Source organism: Amblyomma americanum, chromosome 8 (genome assembly GCF_052857255.1).
Source record: "Amblyomma americanum isolate KBUSLIRL-KWMA chromosome 8, ASM5285725v1, whole genome shotgun sequence".
NCBI lineage: Eukaryota > Metazoa > Arthropoda > Arachnida > Ixodida > Ixodidae > Amblyomma > Amblyomma americanum.
In genome coordinates, this window is record NC_135504.1 from 102,612,821 (window position 1) to 102,634,871 (window position 22,051).

At 45.3% G+C, this 22,051-nt stretch overlaps 1 protein-coding gene across 1 annotated transcript in view; it reads left to right on the plus strand.

Annotated features, from left to right (window-relative positions):
* The first annotated feature begins 296 nt into the window (after window positions 1-296).
* The window catches only part of LOC144100601 (uncharacterized), a 54,927-nt gene continuing 33,172 nt past the window's right edge, over window positions 297-22,051 (plus strand). Inside the window, exons 1-2 of the mRNA XM_077633493.1 lie at window positions 297-592; window positions 4,371-4,541. Of these exons, the coding sequence (XP_077489619.1) occupies window positions 514-592; window positions 4,371-4,541 (250 nt within the window). The 5' untranslated portion in view covers window positions 297-513. The remainder of the gene's footprint in view (window positions 593-4,370; window positions 4,542-22,051) is intronic.

A 22,051-nucleotide genomic window follows, 5' to 3' on the forward strand; every position in this document is an offset into this window, starting at 1 on the left:
ATCTTTAAACTTTCCCTCATGAGCTGAGATCGTTTTATCACAGATCGTACAAAATAAAAATCCTCTCAGACTTTCCACACGACTGTATAGAAAAAGTCGTGAACTTATATAGGGATACGTATTTTGCTTGCTTTTATTATCTTACGGCTGACAATGCTCGACATTTTGTTTTCGTTGGGGCACGTCAGCAGTCGGTGAACTTGCGCTCTTTCGATCAACTTGCTCATCTGCTTTCTTGCCCTTTGGTATTCTAAGTGTTCTATAAATAAACGCTGTGTTTGCGAGGCGCTACCTTTGCTAGTAGTCGCTCAAGGCAAGAGCCCAGATAGTTTAATGAATAACCAGCAGTAGTCGCTTCGATTAAGTTTAGGTTGGATGTGTGTCTTTTATAGCAGTGCTGTAGTAGGACAGGTGGTATTATATTGGGGATATTGGTGGCCTTCAGCATTAACTAGCTCGTGAATCTTTTCATATATGTCCATCTAGGGTGCGTGCTGTGAAGCCAACAGAAGAATGATCGTAATACACGTTCTTCTTTTCGCTACAATGGGGTCCTTGGCCAGCTGCGCCTCACGTCGAATTATGTGTGACGGTAAGGCTGATTATTTCTGCCCTGGCATTAAAGGAGCGCGTTGGGTGCCGTTGTGTCTCGGATAGCTCTACACATATTAATACAAAACTATGTACAAACAAACCAGTACCGGAAGTAGTGAGCTGTTTGTAGGTTTTGAACTGATATAATTAGACCACTACTTTTTTCTCAAGTCGCTGAGGGTCGAAATCTGTATACAGGTTCACTGAGAAGTAAAAAAAAAAGTTTTGCACGAGTGACCGACTACTGGATTCGCGTAATCGAACCGTGCGGCGCTGAAATAGCGAGCGCTTCTTAGCCACAGCGCGGAATTGTTCCCATGTTCACAGCACGGATAAGTCTGGTAAGAAGCACCGTTTGCAAAGCCAGCCACTGTGCGTTTTCAAGCGTCGGCAGGCTGTGCGTGTACTAAACATTCCTTAAACTGAAAAGCGGGAACACACTGGCCCTTTAGCTACTGTCGTTTTCGTGAACAGCAATGCTGCGCATGAGCATTCTGCCACTTATTTTTTGGTCACTTGTACAAATACTTTTTACTCCTCACGGCACTTTTACGACAACCTCTGTGCGAATGTGCGTGCGTGCGTATGGTGCCTATTACTTTGTCGTCCAAGTTAACAGGTTTTAGTTTTAGGCATTCTAAATTAGAAGAAACACCTTCGCCGGCACCGTTCTCGTGAACAGTCACGGCCCAAGGTAGCCAGTCGAACTTGCAGAGAAAATGGCGTGATGAAGCCAGTCAAATTATTTACTTCCCATTTATTTGCCGTAGCAGTTCATTTCAGCTACCATCGATCAGACGCTGCATGACGTAAATATATCTGATTTGGTTTTATTTTTCCCTCTTCCCGGATGCGCACACCTAAGTTTAGGACGTAGCATTATAAAGCATGAAGCCGAGTAAGTTTGCCTTCACTAATATGATCAACAGCTGCATTTGCTAGTTTCACTTTTATGGTATCCGGAAATTGCCATCAGGACAATTAATATGCGTTTCGTTTGCCAACGCTAAAACGCAGCTTGCGGAAAGAAAAATCAACCAATGATATAAGATTAAGATATAAGAATCGACAACCGGCGCACTCGACCATGTTGTAGAGAACTCTTCTTTCCCATGTCTAAAACATAACAAAGCTTGTAGATATGCCGTAGGTATTAACAAGACTTTTTTATAGTTCAGTTTAAAATATTGCGATAAGTTAGAATTTCGCCCCCTTTAAAAATTATTATAAACTGTAACGCTGATACTGCCATGGTTTTGGAACGTTCTAGTAACTTTGTCAAAATGTGCTATGGACTTCTTGAGGGTATGTGAAGGAAGCACATAATTTGTCCCTGTGTGTGCGGTATCGTAGTTTTTGTTTTCATTTTTCGCCTTCCTTCAAATTAAGTGATGCTGTAAAACTTTTGCCGTGATGCCACGGCTCATGGAGTCATTATTTCTCAAGCTTCTATTTTGAGGCGTGCTCTTAGACGCGTGAGGAAATGACTGCAGCACTGAATGAATTTATTTTGCTTTTCAACATTTTCCATCTGACGTCATCAATCTCGAAGAGCCTACATTTAAACTGAGGTTGTAACGTTTAATTACAGGAAAATTTACTGACATTTTAAAGCAGGTTCCCCACTCGTTATGGGTAGCCATAGGTAGCCGCTATGGGTAGCCATGTTTAGAAACTCATCAGCCCCTACGTCTGATTGCACGTTGGTGAAACATCTAAGGCATAGTTGTATCAGCAGCTCACCAAAGAGTCATTTTAGAAGATTTCCCCAATAAACAAACCTAGAAACATGACCCATTCACGACACTTTTAGAAGGGGTTCAGGCATGTTTAATGCGTGGGTATTGGTCTTTGATATGCAAAACACAATTCACCAGAAAAGGTGCTCTTCTTAGAGCTGCTCTTCGCTTCGAAAGGGGCGTCCGTTTTAAATGCCGCAGTCGCCGATTGCTAAAACCAAATAAGCGAAAGAATATGCAGACATCAACGCCACGTCATCGGCATGTTAATGTCGCCTGGTTTGTGTCCTTTTCGATATAGTGTTTATTTCGTGCTATCACTACTGCCAGCGCGCTTATGCATCGACTTGTCGCTTTTATACAAGCAGTTTTTAATGTGTCTCATTTCAGTAGCTCGACTAGAATTTCAAGGACTAGTTAGTTTTCTCGGGAACGTAAAATGGTCCTGCAGACAAGATGTCTATTGCAGGATACTGTCCCCAAATCTGAGCAGTGCTTTCTGTGCGTGTCGTTCGAGCATCGGGCTGTTTTGAAAAGGTAGCTTATCATAAAGGAATGTAGACTCTGATATGTTACCCGAACTTTGGACAACAGGAATGGAGAGGGGAGTTTCATCCTTGAGGTAGTCCTCTTTATACCGTGATGACGTATATAATGGAACTTACCACTATTGCGGGCTGGCACAAAGTTTACGACATAGCGCTAAGTAGTCACCTCTTTGAGGCGGTGTGTTACGATATGAACCTATTATACAGTATCCGTGCTGCCTGCTTTTCTTACTGCTGCCGATCGTGTGGTCCTGTTACATTTCTTCAGATGAAGCCATGTATTCAGGAGGAAAACCTGCCATTGAGAGGCACTCAGACTCTGGAAATTATCATTTCACGACTGTGTTTCGAAGCAATTGATTGAAAAAAAGGCAAATGAATGTTAAAATAAAAATTATCGCATTAGATAATTTAATTTATCGCAACTACAATTCAAAACCATTTTAGTCATTTGATGACTACGAAGATAAAACTGTGCGTCACTTAGTCAAATAACAATCCAGAAATTGCGAGTTCAAATAACCGCTTTATCTGTGAAATGCCAGCGATGTTGAGGCCTTAAAAATATATTTTGAAAAGATAATTTGCGTGTTTTATAAGCACACCTAAGCGTGTACCGGTATCATAGGACACGGAACTATCCTGATAAGTTGCTTTCTGTCTTTTTGTTAAAAAAGCAAAACTACCGATCTCTAATTAGCCTACCTGTCAGGTGAATACTGAAAAATTTTTTATATTTCTATAATCTGGATGCACAAGCACTTAATCATTATTTTAAATTTGGTGAGAGTAAAATGCTGTGAAAGCACTAATCTTTTACGCTGCCTCGTTGAGAAGCAACACATGGATCGAGAGAACAGCAGGCAAACGGCCAACCACTTTTGTAGAATTGTTTAGAAGCGTGGTCTGCGATAAAGCAATGCGACGCCGATCGCTGTTCTTGAGGGCTAAGGTGATATGACTGGCATATTAAAAATGCCAACAGCCGGTGACACCGAGGTAAGTATAGAGAACGTTCTGTTTTTAAGGTTTGGTTTGATCAATTGGAAATTAGTAGTCGAACCCTGTTTGGCTTGAAAATAGTTCAGTCTTTTTTTTTAGCATGAGAATAGCTGATTATAAATTCGACGAGAGAACAACAACGGGCCACCAGTGGCGTGCAAATCCACGAGTTATCTTGATCAATCGCAAATTTGTAATGTAACCATTTTTTGCCGGAGAGATATTTGAATAAAATCTAGAAGAGAAAACAGCTTTCGTAGCAGCTCAGTCGGCAGAACACCAACAGTGACATGCGGCGATCCTCAGTTCGGATCCCACCTGCGGCGAATGGTTGTCTTTTCTTGTCTCTGCTCCCAATGCTTTCCTTATTTTAAGGGACTGATGGCATTCTTTGTAAGTGTCTCGTAACAAGCCCCTCATTTCCCTTTCCTTGTCTACTAATTATCACTACGGGTGAGACACGGAGTATTTTTTTATAATTTACAAGAGTGCTGGAACCCTAATGAAGAAAAGAGAAAGTGCGAGCCGAACTACATGGACGAAGACACGTGCCCGGATACGCCCTACACATACTGCCTAGAAGGGAAATGCGTATGCCACTGCAAGTATGGATTCTTTCGGACGATGGACTTCAAATGTGTGCCGGAGAGAGAATGCCGTAAGTGAAAAAGCCTGAGGGCTGGAGAAACCAACCCTCTGAGCTATTTAATGCTTCTGTAAAGTAGAAACTGGAGGCGCTATCACGTCACGAGATTAAGGCGTTGACAGACATGGCCTCTTTAGTACTGCAAGCTATGTGTGAGTTAATCGTTTGAGCACATGCAATAGTTACTGCATGAAAAATTTCTTATCCGTACTTCGGTCTTTCTGTTTTGCTTGCCGACAACACAATGCCGGAGACATATGAAAAGCGCTAATGACATATTAGAAAAGTGGGCGTCACTCCTCTCTTAGTGTGAGAGCATTAGTTTACTAGCAAAGCCGAAAAACCCGACGTAAATGTGAAGCCTCAACCCTTAGCCTTAGACGGAGCGCCAGCGGCGGAGGCACTGCGCACCTGCTCCGTCAACGTGCGAAATCGACACCTCATCCCCACACACATCTCCCCTCGCACGGCAGCCTATAGCGACTGGCGATAAGATCTTGCACGCGGTTGCCTTCCAGACGGTGTTGCTTCAACTGCTTTCGCTTCTTCTACTAGACTTATGTACGTTAAGACCCGCCATTGTTTTTCCGGACATAGCGACAGGCACTTCATTAGAGTCGATATATTGGGACAGAGCAAGGACAGCAAAGACACTGATTCATGTTGAAAGGAATATAACCTTCCAGTATTATCTGTCCATCTTCATTTAGTTTTTATGTTACTCTTTTCATTACACACAAAGGGCACAAAATCCTTTTCCCCTAAATTACAAATGGTTAGTTTTATGTCTGATAAATAAAGGAAACATGCACAGTACTAACATTAAATTTATTGTAAAACGATTTCAACGAGACAACGTGATATATGCAAGTAAAAAATCAGTGGTGCCAAATTTAAACACCGAAACCACAGTCTAAACTGGTGTCGAGAGTGAAAGCTGCAAAAGATCTCTTTCACAAGTCATACATTTAAACAAAAAAATGGCTGTCCATAGCAGAGCTCATGGCCGCTTACCTTTAAAAAATAAGTCCACGTAAGCGCCATTCGACTGCAAAGCCGTTTATTATATTTTTACAATTACGGCCTTAGTATCCGCAGCAAATTAGACCACAGCAATAAGAGACAAAATAGTAAGTCCCGAAATGAACGCACAAAGGACACTCAGTGAATAATCGTAGGTAATTGTTGGGGGAAATGATTGCACTCAGTAAGAGAAGTCATAAGTAAACTAAAAGTATGTATCCTACTATTGTGGCGACTCAAAGATGGAACTAAGGAATGCTTGATTCCGACAGCATAATTTACACTGCTGAGAACAGTCGCCGAAGATTGCTTGTAAATACACTAGACCATAAAAACTGTCACCATTCATAAAATTTGATTTGAACATATGATTATCCCTGTATTGTAATGAGAAGCAAACAGCAAACAGGATCATCTGGCTTATTTATTTACCAGCTGCAAGTATTTCCGGCGCGGAAACCTCGAGACCGCACAGTTGGTAAAAAAAAAAAAAATATGACCTCTGGTTCAAGGCGTACTGACAACTTAATCTTGTAATAGCACGATTCTCCCAATTCTTGCGCGAAGTCATCCTCTCAATGAGAACATTTCTAATTTAAAGTAAAGACAGACTCCAAAAAACAATAAGTGTAATTTATAATACACTCAATGTTGACACGGAATAAAAGTCGGTGCCTGATTCGACTGCTCGGGATCTCTCTGGTTTGCCCCAACCTTTATACCTTCGCGATGCGAAATACAGACGGATTCACTTCGAAGAGATAGCTTCACTACGCCATGTAAAGCTGAGTTACCTATGCCTGCCAGAGCTCTTTAATGCGCATACGCCGCAATATTTGAGGCTAGCGTAAAAATGAGAGGGCATTCATATTCAATGAATAGAAAAATCGGCATGCAATCCGGGAATCGAACCAGGGCTTTTCGCGTTTGAGACGTGACGCTTACACTCCGCAACGACGGCATTTTTTTTTCTTTATTGCATGAAAATAGTGCCCAAAAGAAAAGTATAAGCACACTAACGCCACAAAACTCCAGGCCACCATACCCCTGCGTGAGCCCTCCTTCCAAAGCATCAAAAGTCTTGGAGGCACACACATGAGTCCAGATACGGGAGGCAGCTGGGCGGCTCTTGCACAGCAGCATATACTCCCCGCACTAAAGCGCATTGTTCACGAAACAAAGATTTCGACGACCGTGGTGATTCGGCGTGGCGGTCTATCATGCGGCTCTTTCAAAGACTAAATAGTTCCAGCAAAATAAATACATCACATGTCACAAGACAGTTTTTCTCTACAGTCAAAAAAATGGATACTGTAGGGCGTGATGTCAGTGTCCTTCTTAATTGTTCGTTGTAATATATCCCATAAGAACACAGCATCAATGCACAGAATGAAACAATGGTCAACTGTCTCTGGTGTACTGCACAGGCGGCAGTTCACCGGCCATGGCGCAAGCATCTCGTTTGCATGAAGCCATGCCTTCACACGCAGCGTAGATGTGTGCAGTTTAAAGAAAAATGTTTGTGCAGAGGAAATACACATTTGTCTAACACGTTTTAAAACACTGGTGTCAAGCAACTCCAGAAAAGGGTGCCGATGCAACGGTAGAGGTTACAAATATTGTGTAAATGCCTGAATAATCTACCTTCTGGACAGGCTATGCAGGTCATCTAAGCAAAAGGGCACAGTCATGAAATTGAAGGTGTCAGCAACTTCCTTAAAGAATCCCCATAAAGACCCCTCACGAGTGTGTCCAGTGTGCGAATAGGAGAGGCAAATGAACGCGGAGGCGCCTATTAAGCAAAGCTACTAAAAAGGGTTGTTTGGCGATTTGAAAAGAAAAAAACTTTAAACAAGCTTGTGCACGAATAAGTGAACAAAGTCGATTGCAACAGACTCTAGAGAAAGAAATAGGTTATCGCGACGCAATAGTTCCATTGGGAACGCCTTACAAATGTAGCAAATATTCTGCTCATCACCTGCAATTTTTTCTTTGCACAGTGGAGAACCAGCAGCACATAGGCAAGTTTCGCAAATAAACAAATGTTGCAGCCTTGAGCCAGAGCAAAGGCTGACAATTCTCTACCCATCCAAGGCTGGGTTTGTCGTCTCAGGAGGGTATCTGTGAATCCCAGTAAGCTCTACCTTTGCGACTTTGCGACCGTTGCGCCCCTTGGATAGTGAAGGGTCCCGCAGTCCTAGCTTATGCCACCACAATGACTTGGAGTTGTACCCCAATAGCCCAACCAAAACCCCTTGGGTTTATCTAGATCAAGCGTCGCACCTGATTCCTTGCAAAACTGTTCCGTCGACGTAATGCCTCAGGCACACTCTTTTTGTGAGAACAAAAGACGCCGACAACACATGCATAGGCCAAAATCTTAATTTCACATTGCGCGAGAGAGAAACCACGGCTAGTTGCGCAGTTGATATTACAGAGGCGAAGGGGTTCAAGATAGAGGTCAAACAACACAGGCGAGAATGTAGAGCATTGGCCAAAAGATAATTTCCATTGAAATGGTTTGGCTATCTCTTGGTTAACAATTAGCATTGTATACGACTCCGTAGAGCACAGTTTTATGCCCCTAAGCAAAACATCTCCAATATTTGTATGCTCTAAAACCGCAAGCAAGAAATCGTGTCGAACTCTATCAAAGGCTTTGGCAAGGTCAATCATAATTATAGCTACTTGTCCGGTCTCATCATTCACTGTCTCCACTAATTAACGTGCAATATGAGTATGGATTTGAAGGCTTTAGCCTCTGATACCGAAGACCTGATGCGTGATTATTAAGTGAGCGACAACTAGCTGCAGACGATTTCAAAGAACCTTTGCAAAAAGTTAGTAACCTAGATTACAGAGAGAAATTGGACGATATCCTTCAACTGTTTTCAACGGATTTGTATCTGTGCTTTTTGAAATAATTTAGTATGCCCAGAATAGAAAGCGGGGGGCAAAAAAACCAACATCTCAGGAAGCCTGGAAAACCTCCATCTTGACAGGCGTTAGGCAAGCGGAAGATGTTTTATAGAACTCGATATTAATGCCATCTGGCCGAGAAGATTTCTGAACCGTCAGGTCAGAAATGACAGATTTAATGTCGACCAAAGTGATAGGCCTCTCCACTACAGCACGCTGCTCAGCGTCAAGTATGGGAAAGGCGCCGCCACGACGGCTCGACGTTTGAACATGAATAAAGGCGCGTCTAGTCAATGCACGCGTTGCTTAGAAACGTATCTTCGAGATCTGTTCTGAGCCATACATGAGTAATTATGAGGATGTAAATCACAGATATCGGAATTAAGCGAGTACAATGCGCTTCCAATGCAATTTCTTCGATCTTGGCGTGCAGTCGTAGCGCCATCCTGTAGGCAAGAACTTAAACCCCCTTTCGCCATGCATAGTGGTGGCCCAGCAGATGGCGCCCGTATCTTCTGAGCCTGGAAGTCTCTTCAAGATATATTATCAAGGAGGTTTACTCAGTCATGACCTTCCCTGAAATTTAATGTGCCATCCAAATCAGCGAGTGCTCGACCACGAGGGAACGCTGTCGCGTTTCTCCCTTAAAGCGTACCTTAAGCGTCTCGAAAAATTTTTCTTTCTTTCTAGATTATCGCCAAGGGTGCATCTGCTCGCCCAGAGAGAGCAATGGCTAGAAAAATAGCCTTTTTCGTGAAGTCAAGATAAAAATGTTGGCTGCTCGGTTGTGAGTCGGTATGCGATTCTAGAGTATATTTGTTTTTAAAGACGCACTGCTTCATAGCGCAACACATGAGAAATAAAAAAGGAATTACACAGAATGAGCGCAGACTCGCAACTCTCTGTTGTAAAAAAAGGACCTCCCATCAAAATAGGCAGTTCTGTCATCACAGAGGTGTTCCCCAGAAAAGGCCCTATATATAGAATGCTGCAAGGAGCTCACAGGCTAGAACAAATACGAACAAAGCAGGGTCCTATGCGTTTTCCATAGATGTCGAGAGCCTACTCTAATCCATCGCTCTCAAAGGCTTGTTCACAGAAGCCAAATCCTGCCTAGAGGCTGACAGTTTCATTTAGTTTGAAAACAAGGCTGCAATATCTGTAATACATTTAATGTGGCTGGTTAAATTTTAACTGACCATCACGCTAATATCCTCTCAAAACGGCCCTTATATAAATTTACTGCGAGACATTTACTGTCGAACGTCTTTCTCAGATCCAGATATCATGATATCACAACGTTTGTCATATCAGTGTTGAGAATATTTAGGCATGTTTATTTATTCATTTATTTATTTATTATTACATCAAAGGCCCCATTGAATGGGTATTACATGAGGGGGTGGAACTTCAGCAGTAAATTTCTTCAATTGATCTGAATGACAATGAGTCGATCTGATCAACGATGGCGTTTGGCAGGTCATTCCAGTCCCTTGCTGTATGAACGAAAAATGATGACAGATGCGCAGAAGTGCGGGCAGGGGGAGGGTAGACTGCCTTCCCGTGGTTTGTGCGATTGGAGATGCGATGTGCGGGGCTGATAATGGAGTTGAGATGTGTATGATGATAGAATTTATGAAACAGACACAGTCTGGAAATTTTTCGGCGGTTCGCTAAAGTTGTGAGTTGAGCATTGCATTTTAGTTGAGTTACACTTACAAGATAAGAAAAGGTTGAGAAAATGAAACGAGCTGAGCGATTCTGTACAGATTCGAGAGTACTGGAAAGGTTATTTTGATGAGGGTCCCAGATCGCGCATGCATATTCTAATTTGGGAGTGATAAGTGTTAGTAAGCAAGGGATTTCACTGATGGGGGTGCTAGTCGCAGGTTCGTCGAAAGTAACCAAGGGCGCGATTTGCTGGTTAGTATTCTGAGATACATGAAAAGACCAATTTATATCAGGTGTCAAATGGTTGCCGAAGTACTTGTATGTTTATACTGAAGCGATTTCAGCATTTCCTATTAGATATCTTGAATATGGTTGTGAATGACGTCGGTGGAATGATAGCAGAGATGTTGTTTCATATTTAAAGACATTAGCCATGTATTCCACCAGGTTAGTACGTGGTGAATGTCAGGCTGAAGAAGCAAAATGTCATCGCTGTTAGTAATAGGCCGGTAGATAACGCAATCATCAGCGAATATGCGAATGTTAGAACATATGTTAGCTGGCAAATCGTTAATATAAATTAGAAAAATGAGGAGGCCCAAGACGGTGCCCTGAGGTACCCCAGATATAACAGAGGAATAAGAAAATGAACATTTAATAACAAAATCAAACTGCTGTCGATTAATGAGAAAGCTGCATATCTAATTAAAAACATGTTCGTTAAAATTGAGACGAGAAAGTTTCAGGAATAGTCGTTTGTGAGGAACTTTGTCAAAAGATTTTTCAAAATCGAGGAAGAGGACGTCAACAGGAATGTTAAGGTCAATGCTAGAGCTAAGGTCGTTAATAAAGAGGGCTAATTGTGTTTCACAACATAAACCTTTTAAAAAGCCATGCTGGTTAGAGTGGAAAAAGTTGACTGACATTAGAAATTTTATAACTTGAGACAAAATTATATGTTCCATTAGTTTGGAAGTGATACATGTGATGGATATTGGTCGATAATTATGGCGAGAAGATGAAGGCCCTTTTTTGGGGACTGGGATGACCTTGCCTACTTTCCAGTCATGGGGTATGATGGCTGATGAAAGGGATTGCTGAAATATATGAGACAATATGGTGCTAGTGGTATGTTTTGTATTTTTTAACACTTTAGTATTAATTCCGTCAACACCAGCTGAAGAGGTTAATTTCAAAGAGTCGATTAATTTGACAATACCATCAGGTTCGAAGCTCACGTCCGGCATAGGTGGAAATTTAAAGGAAGGAAAATCGAGTAAATTGTTATTCTGTTCGTGAGTGAAAACTGAGCTGAATGATAAATTCAAAACATCCGCAACGTCATAATCTTCAATTGGATAATTATCATCGTCACACAGTGCTACATTTCTGATGGGGTTAGGATTGATACACTTCCAGAATTGACGTGGGTTTGTACGAATCTTGTAGGGTAGAGTAGAAGAAAAAAACGAGTGTTTAGTTTTGTATACCTGTAGTTTATAGGATCTCTCTGCTTCGTAATAATTTTGCCACGTGTTCGGGTTATTGGTTTTTTGGCGGTTCGGAAAAGTCTTTTCTTTTTGTTATTCATGCGTTTTAGCACTGAATTGAACCAGGGAGATTCATGGCGTTCAGTTACGGTGATGGTAGGTATAAATTTTTGAATTAGAGCATGCATTTTGTTTTTGAACAGTAGCCAATTAGTTTCAGGAGTGCGATCACAAAAATCGGTTAAAAACCATGTTTGGAACGCATCAAGTTCACTGTTGATGCTTTCATAGTCTCTTTTATCCTAAAGTGTGATTGTTTAAGTTATTTTTTCGGGTGCGGTAAGTGGTTGAGAAACGTTGCGTGGTCACTGATACCCGGCAGATTCAAGAGTGATATCAAGTTTTCTGTATGTGACATTAGTATCAGGTCTAATATGTTAGATGATTGAGCGTTCTTCCTTGATAAGCTGGTGACCAGTTGGGACAGACAAAAAGTGTGACAAGTATTCAAGAAATCGCGCGCACAAGAATTAGTCGTGTCAGACGGGTTCGCGAATGAATTTCGGGAAAGTTGAAGTCACCTAGGACAAAGAGACAAGAGTGTGGAAGTTCAGAAGTTATCAATGAAGGGCGTTGTGGAAGGAAGGAATGAACGAAGCATCACTGTCTGGAGCGCGATAGCAAGCGCAGATTACTGTCGGCTAAAGTTAGGTTTTAGAACAGATGAATAATATTTCAATTGAGAGTCAAGTGGCATAACATGGAATTTAAGGCTGCGGTGCGTTGATGATGTTGATGATTATTGATGTTGATGATTATCTGGAGCTTCTCCGAGAAGAAGCTGCCTCTTCAGCCTGAACATTAAACAGGGTTTAAAATATTTAAAAGTCTAACTTTCAGTTCAGTTTAGTTTAGTTTATGGGGGTTTAACGTCGCAAAGTGACTAAGGCTATGAGAGACGCCGTAGTGAAGGGCTTCGGGAATTTGGACCACTTGGGGTTCTTTAACGTGCACTGACATCGCACAGTACACGGGCCTCTAGAGTTTGGCCTCCAACGAAATTCGACCACCGCGGCCGGGATCGAACCCGCGTCTTTCGGGCCAGCTGCCGAGCGCCATAACCACTGAGCCACCACGGCGGCTTCTAATTTTCATATATGAGTTCCATTTAAGCAACGTTCTGTACTTTTTGGCAGTTAAATTTACATTTCGAAATCATCTCATTTGCTGGATGTAGAATGCAAGGCGCAGTTAGGAAATACTCCAATACAATTTTCGGAAACTGTGAAGTGAGTGCATAGAATCCTATGCATTGAACCCGCATTTTAAAAGGTTGCATCCATTTTCGCGGAAAAGAACAGGTTCTAATAGAATAGAAAAGCAGTGTAACACACAGTATAATATATCGTTTCTCGTAGACCCAATGAATCCTGAAAAGTGAAGTGAAACCGCTAGTGTTAAGTAGTTGTACACAGAAAGTCCCATGCATTGAAAAGAGTGCCCCGTAAGGGCAACGTGCCAAATAATTTCTCAGCCCTGTTGAGAAGTGAAAAGTTTTGTATGGATTACGAAAGCAAAAATAATGGTGCAGGGAGCGATATCAAATGCAGAGTGCTAACTGCGCCGGTCACGTTATGTATGAATATTCCCAGTCGTGATACAAGGCATATATCAGACATGTATCCTTAATAATCTACCAACGATAGCGCGAACTAAAGTAAGCTGTACGTAAAGAACGTAGCAAACTTATCTCTGCCAAAGCACGGCAAGATGTGTAAAGTTCATGAACAAATGCAGATGCATAATGCAGTCGTGAGAAGAAATCGTGATGCTGTGTCGAACGATCTCCTTGAAGCATTCTTTGCACAATAGAATGGGTATGAATGTATAGGATGTGCGCCAGTGTGTTCAGAGCATGAAGAACTAGTCCTGAGAACAGGTGTTTGATGCTGAGATTTTTATTTCGCTGAAAGCTGTCACGAGGTTTTGTGTAAGCGTGTGTTCTGTCAAATAAACAATGTGATTTTCCACTTTCTCTACCTACCTTCTTTTTTGTGTCACGTGTCGCGCTATGACTAGTCGATGTTTAAGCATGAGCGAACTCATATCAGGGGAAATTTAACAAAAAATACCGTAAGTTTTATATGCGATAGAAAAGCCTTCGAGAAGGTCTCAAGGATTTTAACACGCGTATTGCTATTTCGCGCACAGAAGGGCAGCTTTGCTGTCACTCACTTCAGCTGCACTTTCATAGCTTTTATAACGAAGTCACGGCTCTTATAAAAGTGCTGTTTCGAAAAAAAAACACGGTTGGGCAATGTGCGTGTTCCCGCACGGCGATTTTGATCCCCGCAGAAGCGAATCTGTTCTCCCTGACCTTTGTGACAAGAGTATAAAGATATTCGTACGGATGCTGGGGGTTAACGAAGTGTTTTGAACGACGACAGCGCTTTTCAGTCCATACTCCCTTGAGATAGAATCAACCGGTGTTGCTCACCCGCGCGCGTTTCTGTTGCCTTTATTATGTGCAGTTGAATAGCAACCCCTGCCTCCCGATTCTTGGCCGAAGTGTGGGTATGTGCCATCTTAATAAACGCTAGCAACAACGACGCTGGGGTGGGCGTCTATGTGCTATTCGACTGTCCCAAGCCGTCTGCCTCTGCTTCATTTAGGTGTCATAACATTTGGTGGAGGTTGCCCAATTCGATCCCGGACCCAAAGCTGGCTCACCGCAGCGGTCACCTCGCCGCCATGTATACCGAACCCGTTCCATCTCTGCCATCAACGCCAGCCGTCGTCGTGGCCTACCAACGCAAAGCCTAATCCGCGGGTCAGTTGTTTATGTGGACGATTGGCTCGCATTTACGAACGCGCCAGCTGGCATAGTGGGTGGGATGCGACACTGATGCTCGCAAAAGTGATATTTTATTTGACCGGCACCTTTTTATCTGACCGGCTTCTTTTTTTTGCCGCCACGTTGGCTCAGTGGTTATGGCGATCAGCTGCTGGCCCGAAAGACGTGGGTTCGATCCCGGCCGCGACGGTCGAATTTCGATGGAGGCAAAATGTTGAAGGCTCGTGTACTGTGTGATGTCAGTGCACATTAAAGAACCCCAGGTGGTCAAAACTTCCCGAGCCCTTGACTACGGCATCGCTCATATTCTGAGTAGCTTCTTGATTTTAAACCGCAAAGCAAAAGCAAAAGATAAAGCTTCATTTTTCCCCTTTTAACGCGAAAGCATTAGATCTTGCTTCAGAGTAAACCTGGCATCGCCAAAATTGTGATTCCGAAAACTGCCTAGCCCCGCCGCGGTGGCTCAGTGGTTAGGGCGCTCGACTACTGATCCGGAGTTCCCGGTTTCGAACCCGACCGTGGCGGCTGCGTTTTTATGGAGGAAAAACGCTACGGCGCCCGTGTGCTGTGCGATGTCAGTGCACGTTAAAGATCCCCAGGTGGTCGAAATTATTCCGGAGCCCTCCACTACGGCACCTCTCTCTTCCTTTCTTCTTTCGCTCCCTCCTTTACCCTTCCCTTGCGGCGCGGTTCAGGTGTCCAACGATATATGAGACAGATACTGCGCCATTTCCTTTCCCCCCAAAACCAATTATTATTATTTAAAACTGCCTAAAAAATGGCCAATTGGTCGCAACTGAAGGACATGGTTAAAGGCTGACAAATACGAAATGTTAACCAGTAACAGTCAGTATTGGTACCTACAACTGCACCAACTAGAAAAGAAAAAACAACAAATAAAATTGCTTTGGAAAGGATTGGATTATAATTACAATGGAAAGGAATGCAAATGATATAGAAAAGCAACGTTCTCACATCACACGCACGAAAGTTGTCTAAATGTCCTGATAATTTTTGCGTTTTCTTCCTGACTAGGGTTAATGAAGGTCATAACTTAATCAGACCGAGCATTCCCTATATTTTTGTTTCAGTTCGAAAGTTGTTGACGAACAGTACACCAAAGCGAGCGAGCAGAGAGTGAAAAACGGCGTCTAAAAAAGACATTCGCCTCCGTTCGTCTCATTGTTAAAGGGCTGTTAGCATTTTGTCTGTAAGGTCTCGACACGGTTGTTTCATCTGACAGTCAACCTTTTCGCTAAAAAAACAGCGGGTCAGAAAGAAACGGTTATCGTTTGTCGCTGTAGGGCAAAAAATTCTTTATAGTGTGCAAAAAAGTGCGTTCTTCATCTCTGGCAAAAACAGTGCTTTTTCTATCCGAAACTCTTAAAGGCGCAGGCATTGTCATTTGTGTGAAGCTACGTACCGGCAAGGACACTTTCATTCTCTCAGTCACGTAAATGTGGGGTTTTGTAGTTTTGCTTGTACTAGCAGAAAATCTAGCCATTTGGCAAGCATCACCAGCGGGGACTGCTAGCGACGTAAACGCTGGTCGTAAAACCCTACTGCAGTGCCAAAGAACTCTCAAGTACTACTTTTTTCTGATCATATGTTTTGCCGTTTCTGTAATCGACTAGACATAAATCTGGCAGTGCAGCTTTTGAGAAAGTTATTTTATTCTTCATAAAAGATGCGGGTTTTCGATACATACTTGCCAAACATGGAAATATCTAAGTAGAAGACCACGTGAAAGAAAACAGATCGCAATTTGCTGCATATTGCATTAACCCGCCTTTCTATTCTCACTTACTATCTCGTTCTTACCGACTGAGGAACTCGAAGGATGTGAAATAGTGCGTTTATTTGCCCGGAAGTATGAGCAGCAAGCTTTTTATCATGCACTACTTCTAAACATTCATCCAGTTCAACGTACTGTAAGCAAGAAATTAATAGCGAAAACAAGGAGGGTAAAGAACGAATTGGAAAATGACATCTTAGTCGGCGAAGCTTAGTGCTAGCGCTCGGTGACTTCACTTCGAAGATGCGATGGATTTCCATTAAAAGTGTTAAGGAACCTTGCTCGCATTTCTGCGGCAACAGATAATATATTTGTGTTGTGCTGGCATCACACTTCTCATCGCTTTCTATTTATGCTTATATTGCTTTCTTATTGGATAATAATGTCACGTAGCGGTGACGGCAGTCGAATCAGCGATGAAGTAAGCGACGAAAGGGTCTTCTAAAATAAAACTGTTTATTGGGCTGACTTGCACCCAAAATGGACTGAATCACTCGGCGGCGGCGAAGCGACAAACGTGCTCGGCGGTCGTCGAACAGAATGCCCGCCGCTGTCGGCCGTGCTCAATTTAAAGGTGATAGCGAACTTTCGACATAAAGAGCGGAAAGTTACTAGAACATCCCGGAACAACGTAGAATCAGCTCTTCCTGGCTGCGATCAATCGAGATAAATCTAGTCGCGTCTTGCGTCGCAAACAAAGCGATAAAGTGGTGTGGCGGCAGATTTGAAAAACGAACAAACACTGCAAATATTCGCGGCATTACTCCCCTCTCAAAGAAGCATCGACCGATGCATTAAAACAAATAATGCGACTAGTTAGGAAAAAAAACGAATCTTGCGAAAATAGTGCATAAAAATGCAGCGGCCTTTAGCGCGCGTAATACGGCTTCAGACAGACTACATGGACAACTTCTCGTCGTACGCGGCGTCGCTGGGATGCAGTCATTGCGTCAGGGATGACTTCATAATCGAGTTCACCCAGCCGACGAAGAATCTTGTACGGGCCGAAATAGCGGCGCAAAAGCTTTTCACTCAATCCACAGGGGCGAATGGGCGTCCACACCCAGACTTGGTCTCCTGGCTTGTATTCCGCGTTGCGTCTTCGTAGGTTGTAGCGTCTGGCGTCGGACCGCTGCTGATCTTTAAACCGTAATCGGGCAAGCCTTCGAGCTTCTTCTACGCGTTGAAGGTAGGCGGCAACGTCGACGTTCTCTTCTTCTGTAACGTTGGGCAGCATGGCGTCTAGCGTGGTCGTGGCCTCCCTGCCATGGACAAGCCTAAAAGGCGTCATCTGCGTGGTCTCTTGCACTGCGGTGTTGTAGGCGAAGACGACGTAAGGCAGGATGACATCCCAGGTTTTGTGTTCGGCATCGACATACATGGCGAGCATATCGGCGATGGTTTTGTTCAGGCGCTCGGTCAGTCCGTCGGTCTGCGGATGGTATGCAGTTGTCCGCCGGTGGCTGGTTTGGCTGTAACGCAGGATGGCTTGCGTTAGTTCCGCCGTGAATGCTGTTCCTCTGTTCGTGATGAGCACATCGGGGGCGCCGTGTCTAGGAAGAATGCATTCCACGAAAAATTTGGCGACTTCTGCTGCTGTTCCGTTCGGCAGGGCTTTCGCCTCAGCGTAGCGGGTCAGGTAGTCGGTCGCTATGATGATCCACTTATTTCTAGATGTTGACGTTAGAAAAGGGCCAAGCAAGTCCATGCCAATCTGCTGAAAGGGTCTTGAGGGAGGTTCAATGGGGTTCAGAAATCCTGCTGGTCGTGTGGGATGGGTTTTTCGTCGCTGACAATCTCGGCAGGATTTCACATAGTGTGCGACATCGGCAGACAGTCGGGGCCAGTAATACTTGTCTTGAATGCGGCGGAGGGTGCGAGTAAACCCCAGATGTCCAGCTGTCGGCTCGTCGTGTGAAGCCTGTAGAAATTCTTCGCGGAGACAAGCAGGTACAACAAGGAGGTAGGCTGTTTTGCTCGCTGCAAAGTTCTTCACGAGAACCTCATTCTGCACACAGAAGGAAGACAGTCCTCGTTTGAATGAAGCGGGGTGAAGAAACCTTGCCTTCCAGGTACTAAATGAGGCGTTTTAGGTCGGGGTCCGAGCGTTGTTGCTGGGCAAACGAGCTGGGGCTGATGGGTTCCAGGAAGGCGTCCTCATCGTCGTCCGGCGGCGATTTATCTACACGGGCTCGTGAGAGGCAATCGGCGTCAGAGTGCTTGAGTCCGGACTTTTAAACGATGGTGACATCAAACTCCTGGAGACGCAGACTCCATCGAGCGACTCGGCCAGAGGGGTCCTTCAAATTGGCAAGCCAGCACAGCGCGTGGTGATCGCTGGCCACCTTGAACGGTCGTCCGTATAGGTAGGGGCGGAACTTTGACGTAGCCCAGATGATGGCAAGGCTCAGTTGTCGAATAGTTAGCCTCGGTTTTGGAAAGAGAACGGCTAGCGTATGCGATAATGTTTTCCAGCCCGTCGCTTTTTTGAACGAGAAGGGCCCAAGGCCCACGCTGCTTGCGTCGGTATGAACTTCAGTATCGGCGTTTTCATCAAAATGCGCGAGGATCGGTGGGGACTGTAAACGACGTTAAAGTTCCTTGAAGGCTTCTGCTTGCGGCGCTTCCCATTTAAACGGCACGTCTGGCTTCCTCAGTTGGGTCAGGTGCTCGGCGATGCGCGAAAAGTTTTTCACAAATCGTTGGTAATTTGCGCACAGTCCGGGAAATTTGCGCACTGCTTTCTTATCGGCCGGAGGTGGAAACTGTTCAATAGCAGCTGTTTTCCGCGGGTCTGGGCGTACTCGCTCCTTGCTAACGATGTGGCCTTGAAACAGGAGCTCTTCGTACGCAAAGTGGCATTTCTCTGCTTTCAAGGTTAGGTCAGACGACCTGATTGCGTCTAGTACTGTTCGATGTCTTTTGAGGTGGTCTTCAAAGTTCGAGGCGTAGGCAGCGACGTCATCTAAATATACCGGACAAATTTGCCACTTCAGGCCCGCCAGCACTGTATCCATTTATCACTGAAACATCGCTGGTGTGGAACAGAGACCAAATGACATCACCTTGAACTCAAACAGCCCATCCGGAGTAATGAATGCTGTCTTCTCGCGATCTTTTTCGTCGACCTCAATTTGCCAGTACCCGCTCTTGAGGTCCATCGATGAGAAATATTTGGCGTTGCAGAGGCGGTCCAGTGTGTCGTCGATGCGGGGGAGGGGGTAGACGTTCTTCTTTGTTATGTTGTTCAAGCGGCGGTAATCCACGCAGAATCGAAGTGCGCGGTCTTTCTTTCTCACTAAAACAACCGGTGCCGCCCATGGGCTGTTTGAAGGGTGAATCCCGTCGTCGCGAAGCATTTCTTCGACTTGGTCCCGGATGGCTTGTCGTTCTCGCGGTGACACACTGTAGGGGCTGTGACGGAGAGGTCGGACGTGTTGGTCCGTTATAATGCGATGCTTGGCAATTGGCGTCTGTCGCACCTTCGGCGATGTCGAAAAACAATCACTGTAGCTTTGAAGCAGATTGCGGATCTGGTCTTGACTGCTCCGTTGCAGGGCTGGGTTGATGTCTAAAGTGGACAAGTTTTCTTGGTCAGGCGAATCTTCTGCGGAGGGGTCGGAGAGGGCAAAGGAGTCTCGTACGTGGGATATTTCGTCGAAGAAAAGAATCGTCGTTCCTTTGTGAATATGTCGCTATTCTTCGCTGAAGTTAGTCAGCAGTACTTCGGCCTGGTCATTGCGCAAATGTGCGATGCCTCTTTCGATGCTGATTCCCCGGTCTAGGAGCAACTGCATGTTGCCCTCGATGATGGCTTCAGCGTTAATGGCTTTCGTGGCGCCTACGGTCACGATAACGCTTGATCGGGTGGGACGCTCACTTCTTCCTCCAGGACACTACTGGCAATGTGATTTTCTCGAGTTTTCATCGAAGCGATGGCTTCGTCCGTCGAAAGCGTGGTCAGCTTGGATCGCAGGTCGATGATCGCCTGTTGCTCATTAAGGAAATCCATACCCAAAATCACTTCGCGGGAGCATTGCGGTAGCACAACAAAGGTCGCAGGATAGGCATGTCCTTTGACAGTCACTCGCGCTGTGCATCGCCCTGATGGCATAATAAGGTGGCCCCCTGCGGTGCGAATTTGTGGGCCGTCCTAAGCCATTGTGACTTTTCTCAGCTGCGCAGCGAACGTCCCATTCATCACCGAGTTATCGGCTGCTGTGTCGACTAGTGCGGTAACTTTCCGGCCGTCGATAGTCACTTCTAAGTCGGAGGTCCTGGCTCTTGCATTGCATGTCGCTCTCGGCGTCGGGTCACTGCTTCGTCGCGTCTGCGAGTCGCGGGCGTGGCGTGTGGTCGAAGCTTTCCGGGTGGCGCCGTCGTCGTTTTGAAGGCAGTTTGCGTTGTGGTCGGGGTTGTCATTTTGTGCGGCGTCGGTGCAGCGAGACTTGGTTCTTCATGGGGCGTGGTCGGTGGAGGATCTTGGGCGTTTCGCTCGTGAGCAACCTTACCTCCAGAGATTGCTGCCTTTAGTTTCCCCTACGGGGGCTGAGAGACTTTCTTCGTACCGCGACTGCGTAGCTGCGGCCTGGCGACGCAAAGCGCGAGGTTGACGGCGATGGTGAGCACGAAAAGCGGTTCGGCGTATACTCTTCTCGACGCAGGAACTCGTCGACTTCCTGGGAATGTTGTCCGAAGCGTGGTCGTGGGGCGTTAACGGCAAATCCTCGAAGACCGATGCGTCGGTACGGGCAGTTACGAAGAATATGGCCGGCCTCACCGCATTGGAAGCACAACGGTCGGTTGTCGGAAGTCCTCCAGGCGTCGCATTTCCTGGGGCTTGAGCGTCGGTCATAGGCTGGGCGGGCCGGGGCTGGGAGGCGGCGTTGTGGAACAAGTGGCCCATCTCGGGGAGGACGTGGGGGTTGTCAGTGGGGCTAAGCATTCCTTACTGCATCGGCGTAGGTCATGGCCTGGGGTTCTGTGGCCGTCGGGGTGCCAAGTGCCTGTTGCACTTCTTCCCGTACCACGTCCATCAGAGTCGCTGCTTGTGGCTGTGGTGAGGATGGCAGTAATCGGCGTAGCTCCTCTCGGACGATTTCCCGGATAACTTCCAGCAACCTGTCGCTGGTGGTAGCCGGCGTGTCCGAACGGATTGCACAGGCAGAGGAAGGGCGGTTGTACTGCCGAGCTTGGACGTCCAGGGACTTCTCAATCGTGCAGGCTTCTTGCATGAATTCCTTGACTGTTGTTGGCGGCTGGCGGACGAGGCTGCCAAAGAGTTGTTCTTTCACGCCGCGCATTAAAAACTGAACTTTCTTTTCCTCGGTCATCCCGGGGTCGGCGCGGCGAAATAGGCGCTTCATCTCCTCGACGTAACCGCAGACTGGCTCATTCGGAAGCTGGATCCTGGACTCGAGGACTCGTTCGGCTCTTTCTTTCCTCACGACACTGGTGAATACCTTCAATAGTTCTCTCTTGAATAGCTCCCATGTCGTAAGGGACGACTCGTAGTTTTCGTACCACTTGCGTGCGGAGCCATCCAGTGAGAAGAACACGTGTTCAATTTTTGCCTCCTCATCCCACTTGTTGAATGACGCCATGCGCTCAAATTGATCCAACCATTCTTCAGGGTCTTCGCCTAGGGACCCATTGAAAGTTGGCGGCACCCGCGGCTGCTGTAGTATGATCGGTGTCGACATCTTCGGCGAAGTTGCGATGCTCGTAGCAGCGTCTTTTCGCTGTCTAGTGCGGTCCGGCAGTTTCCCGA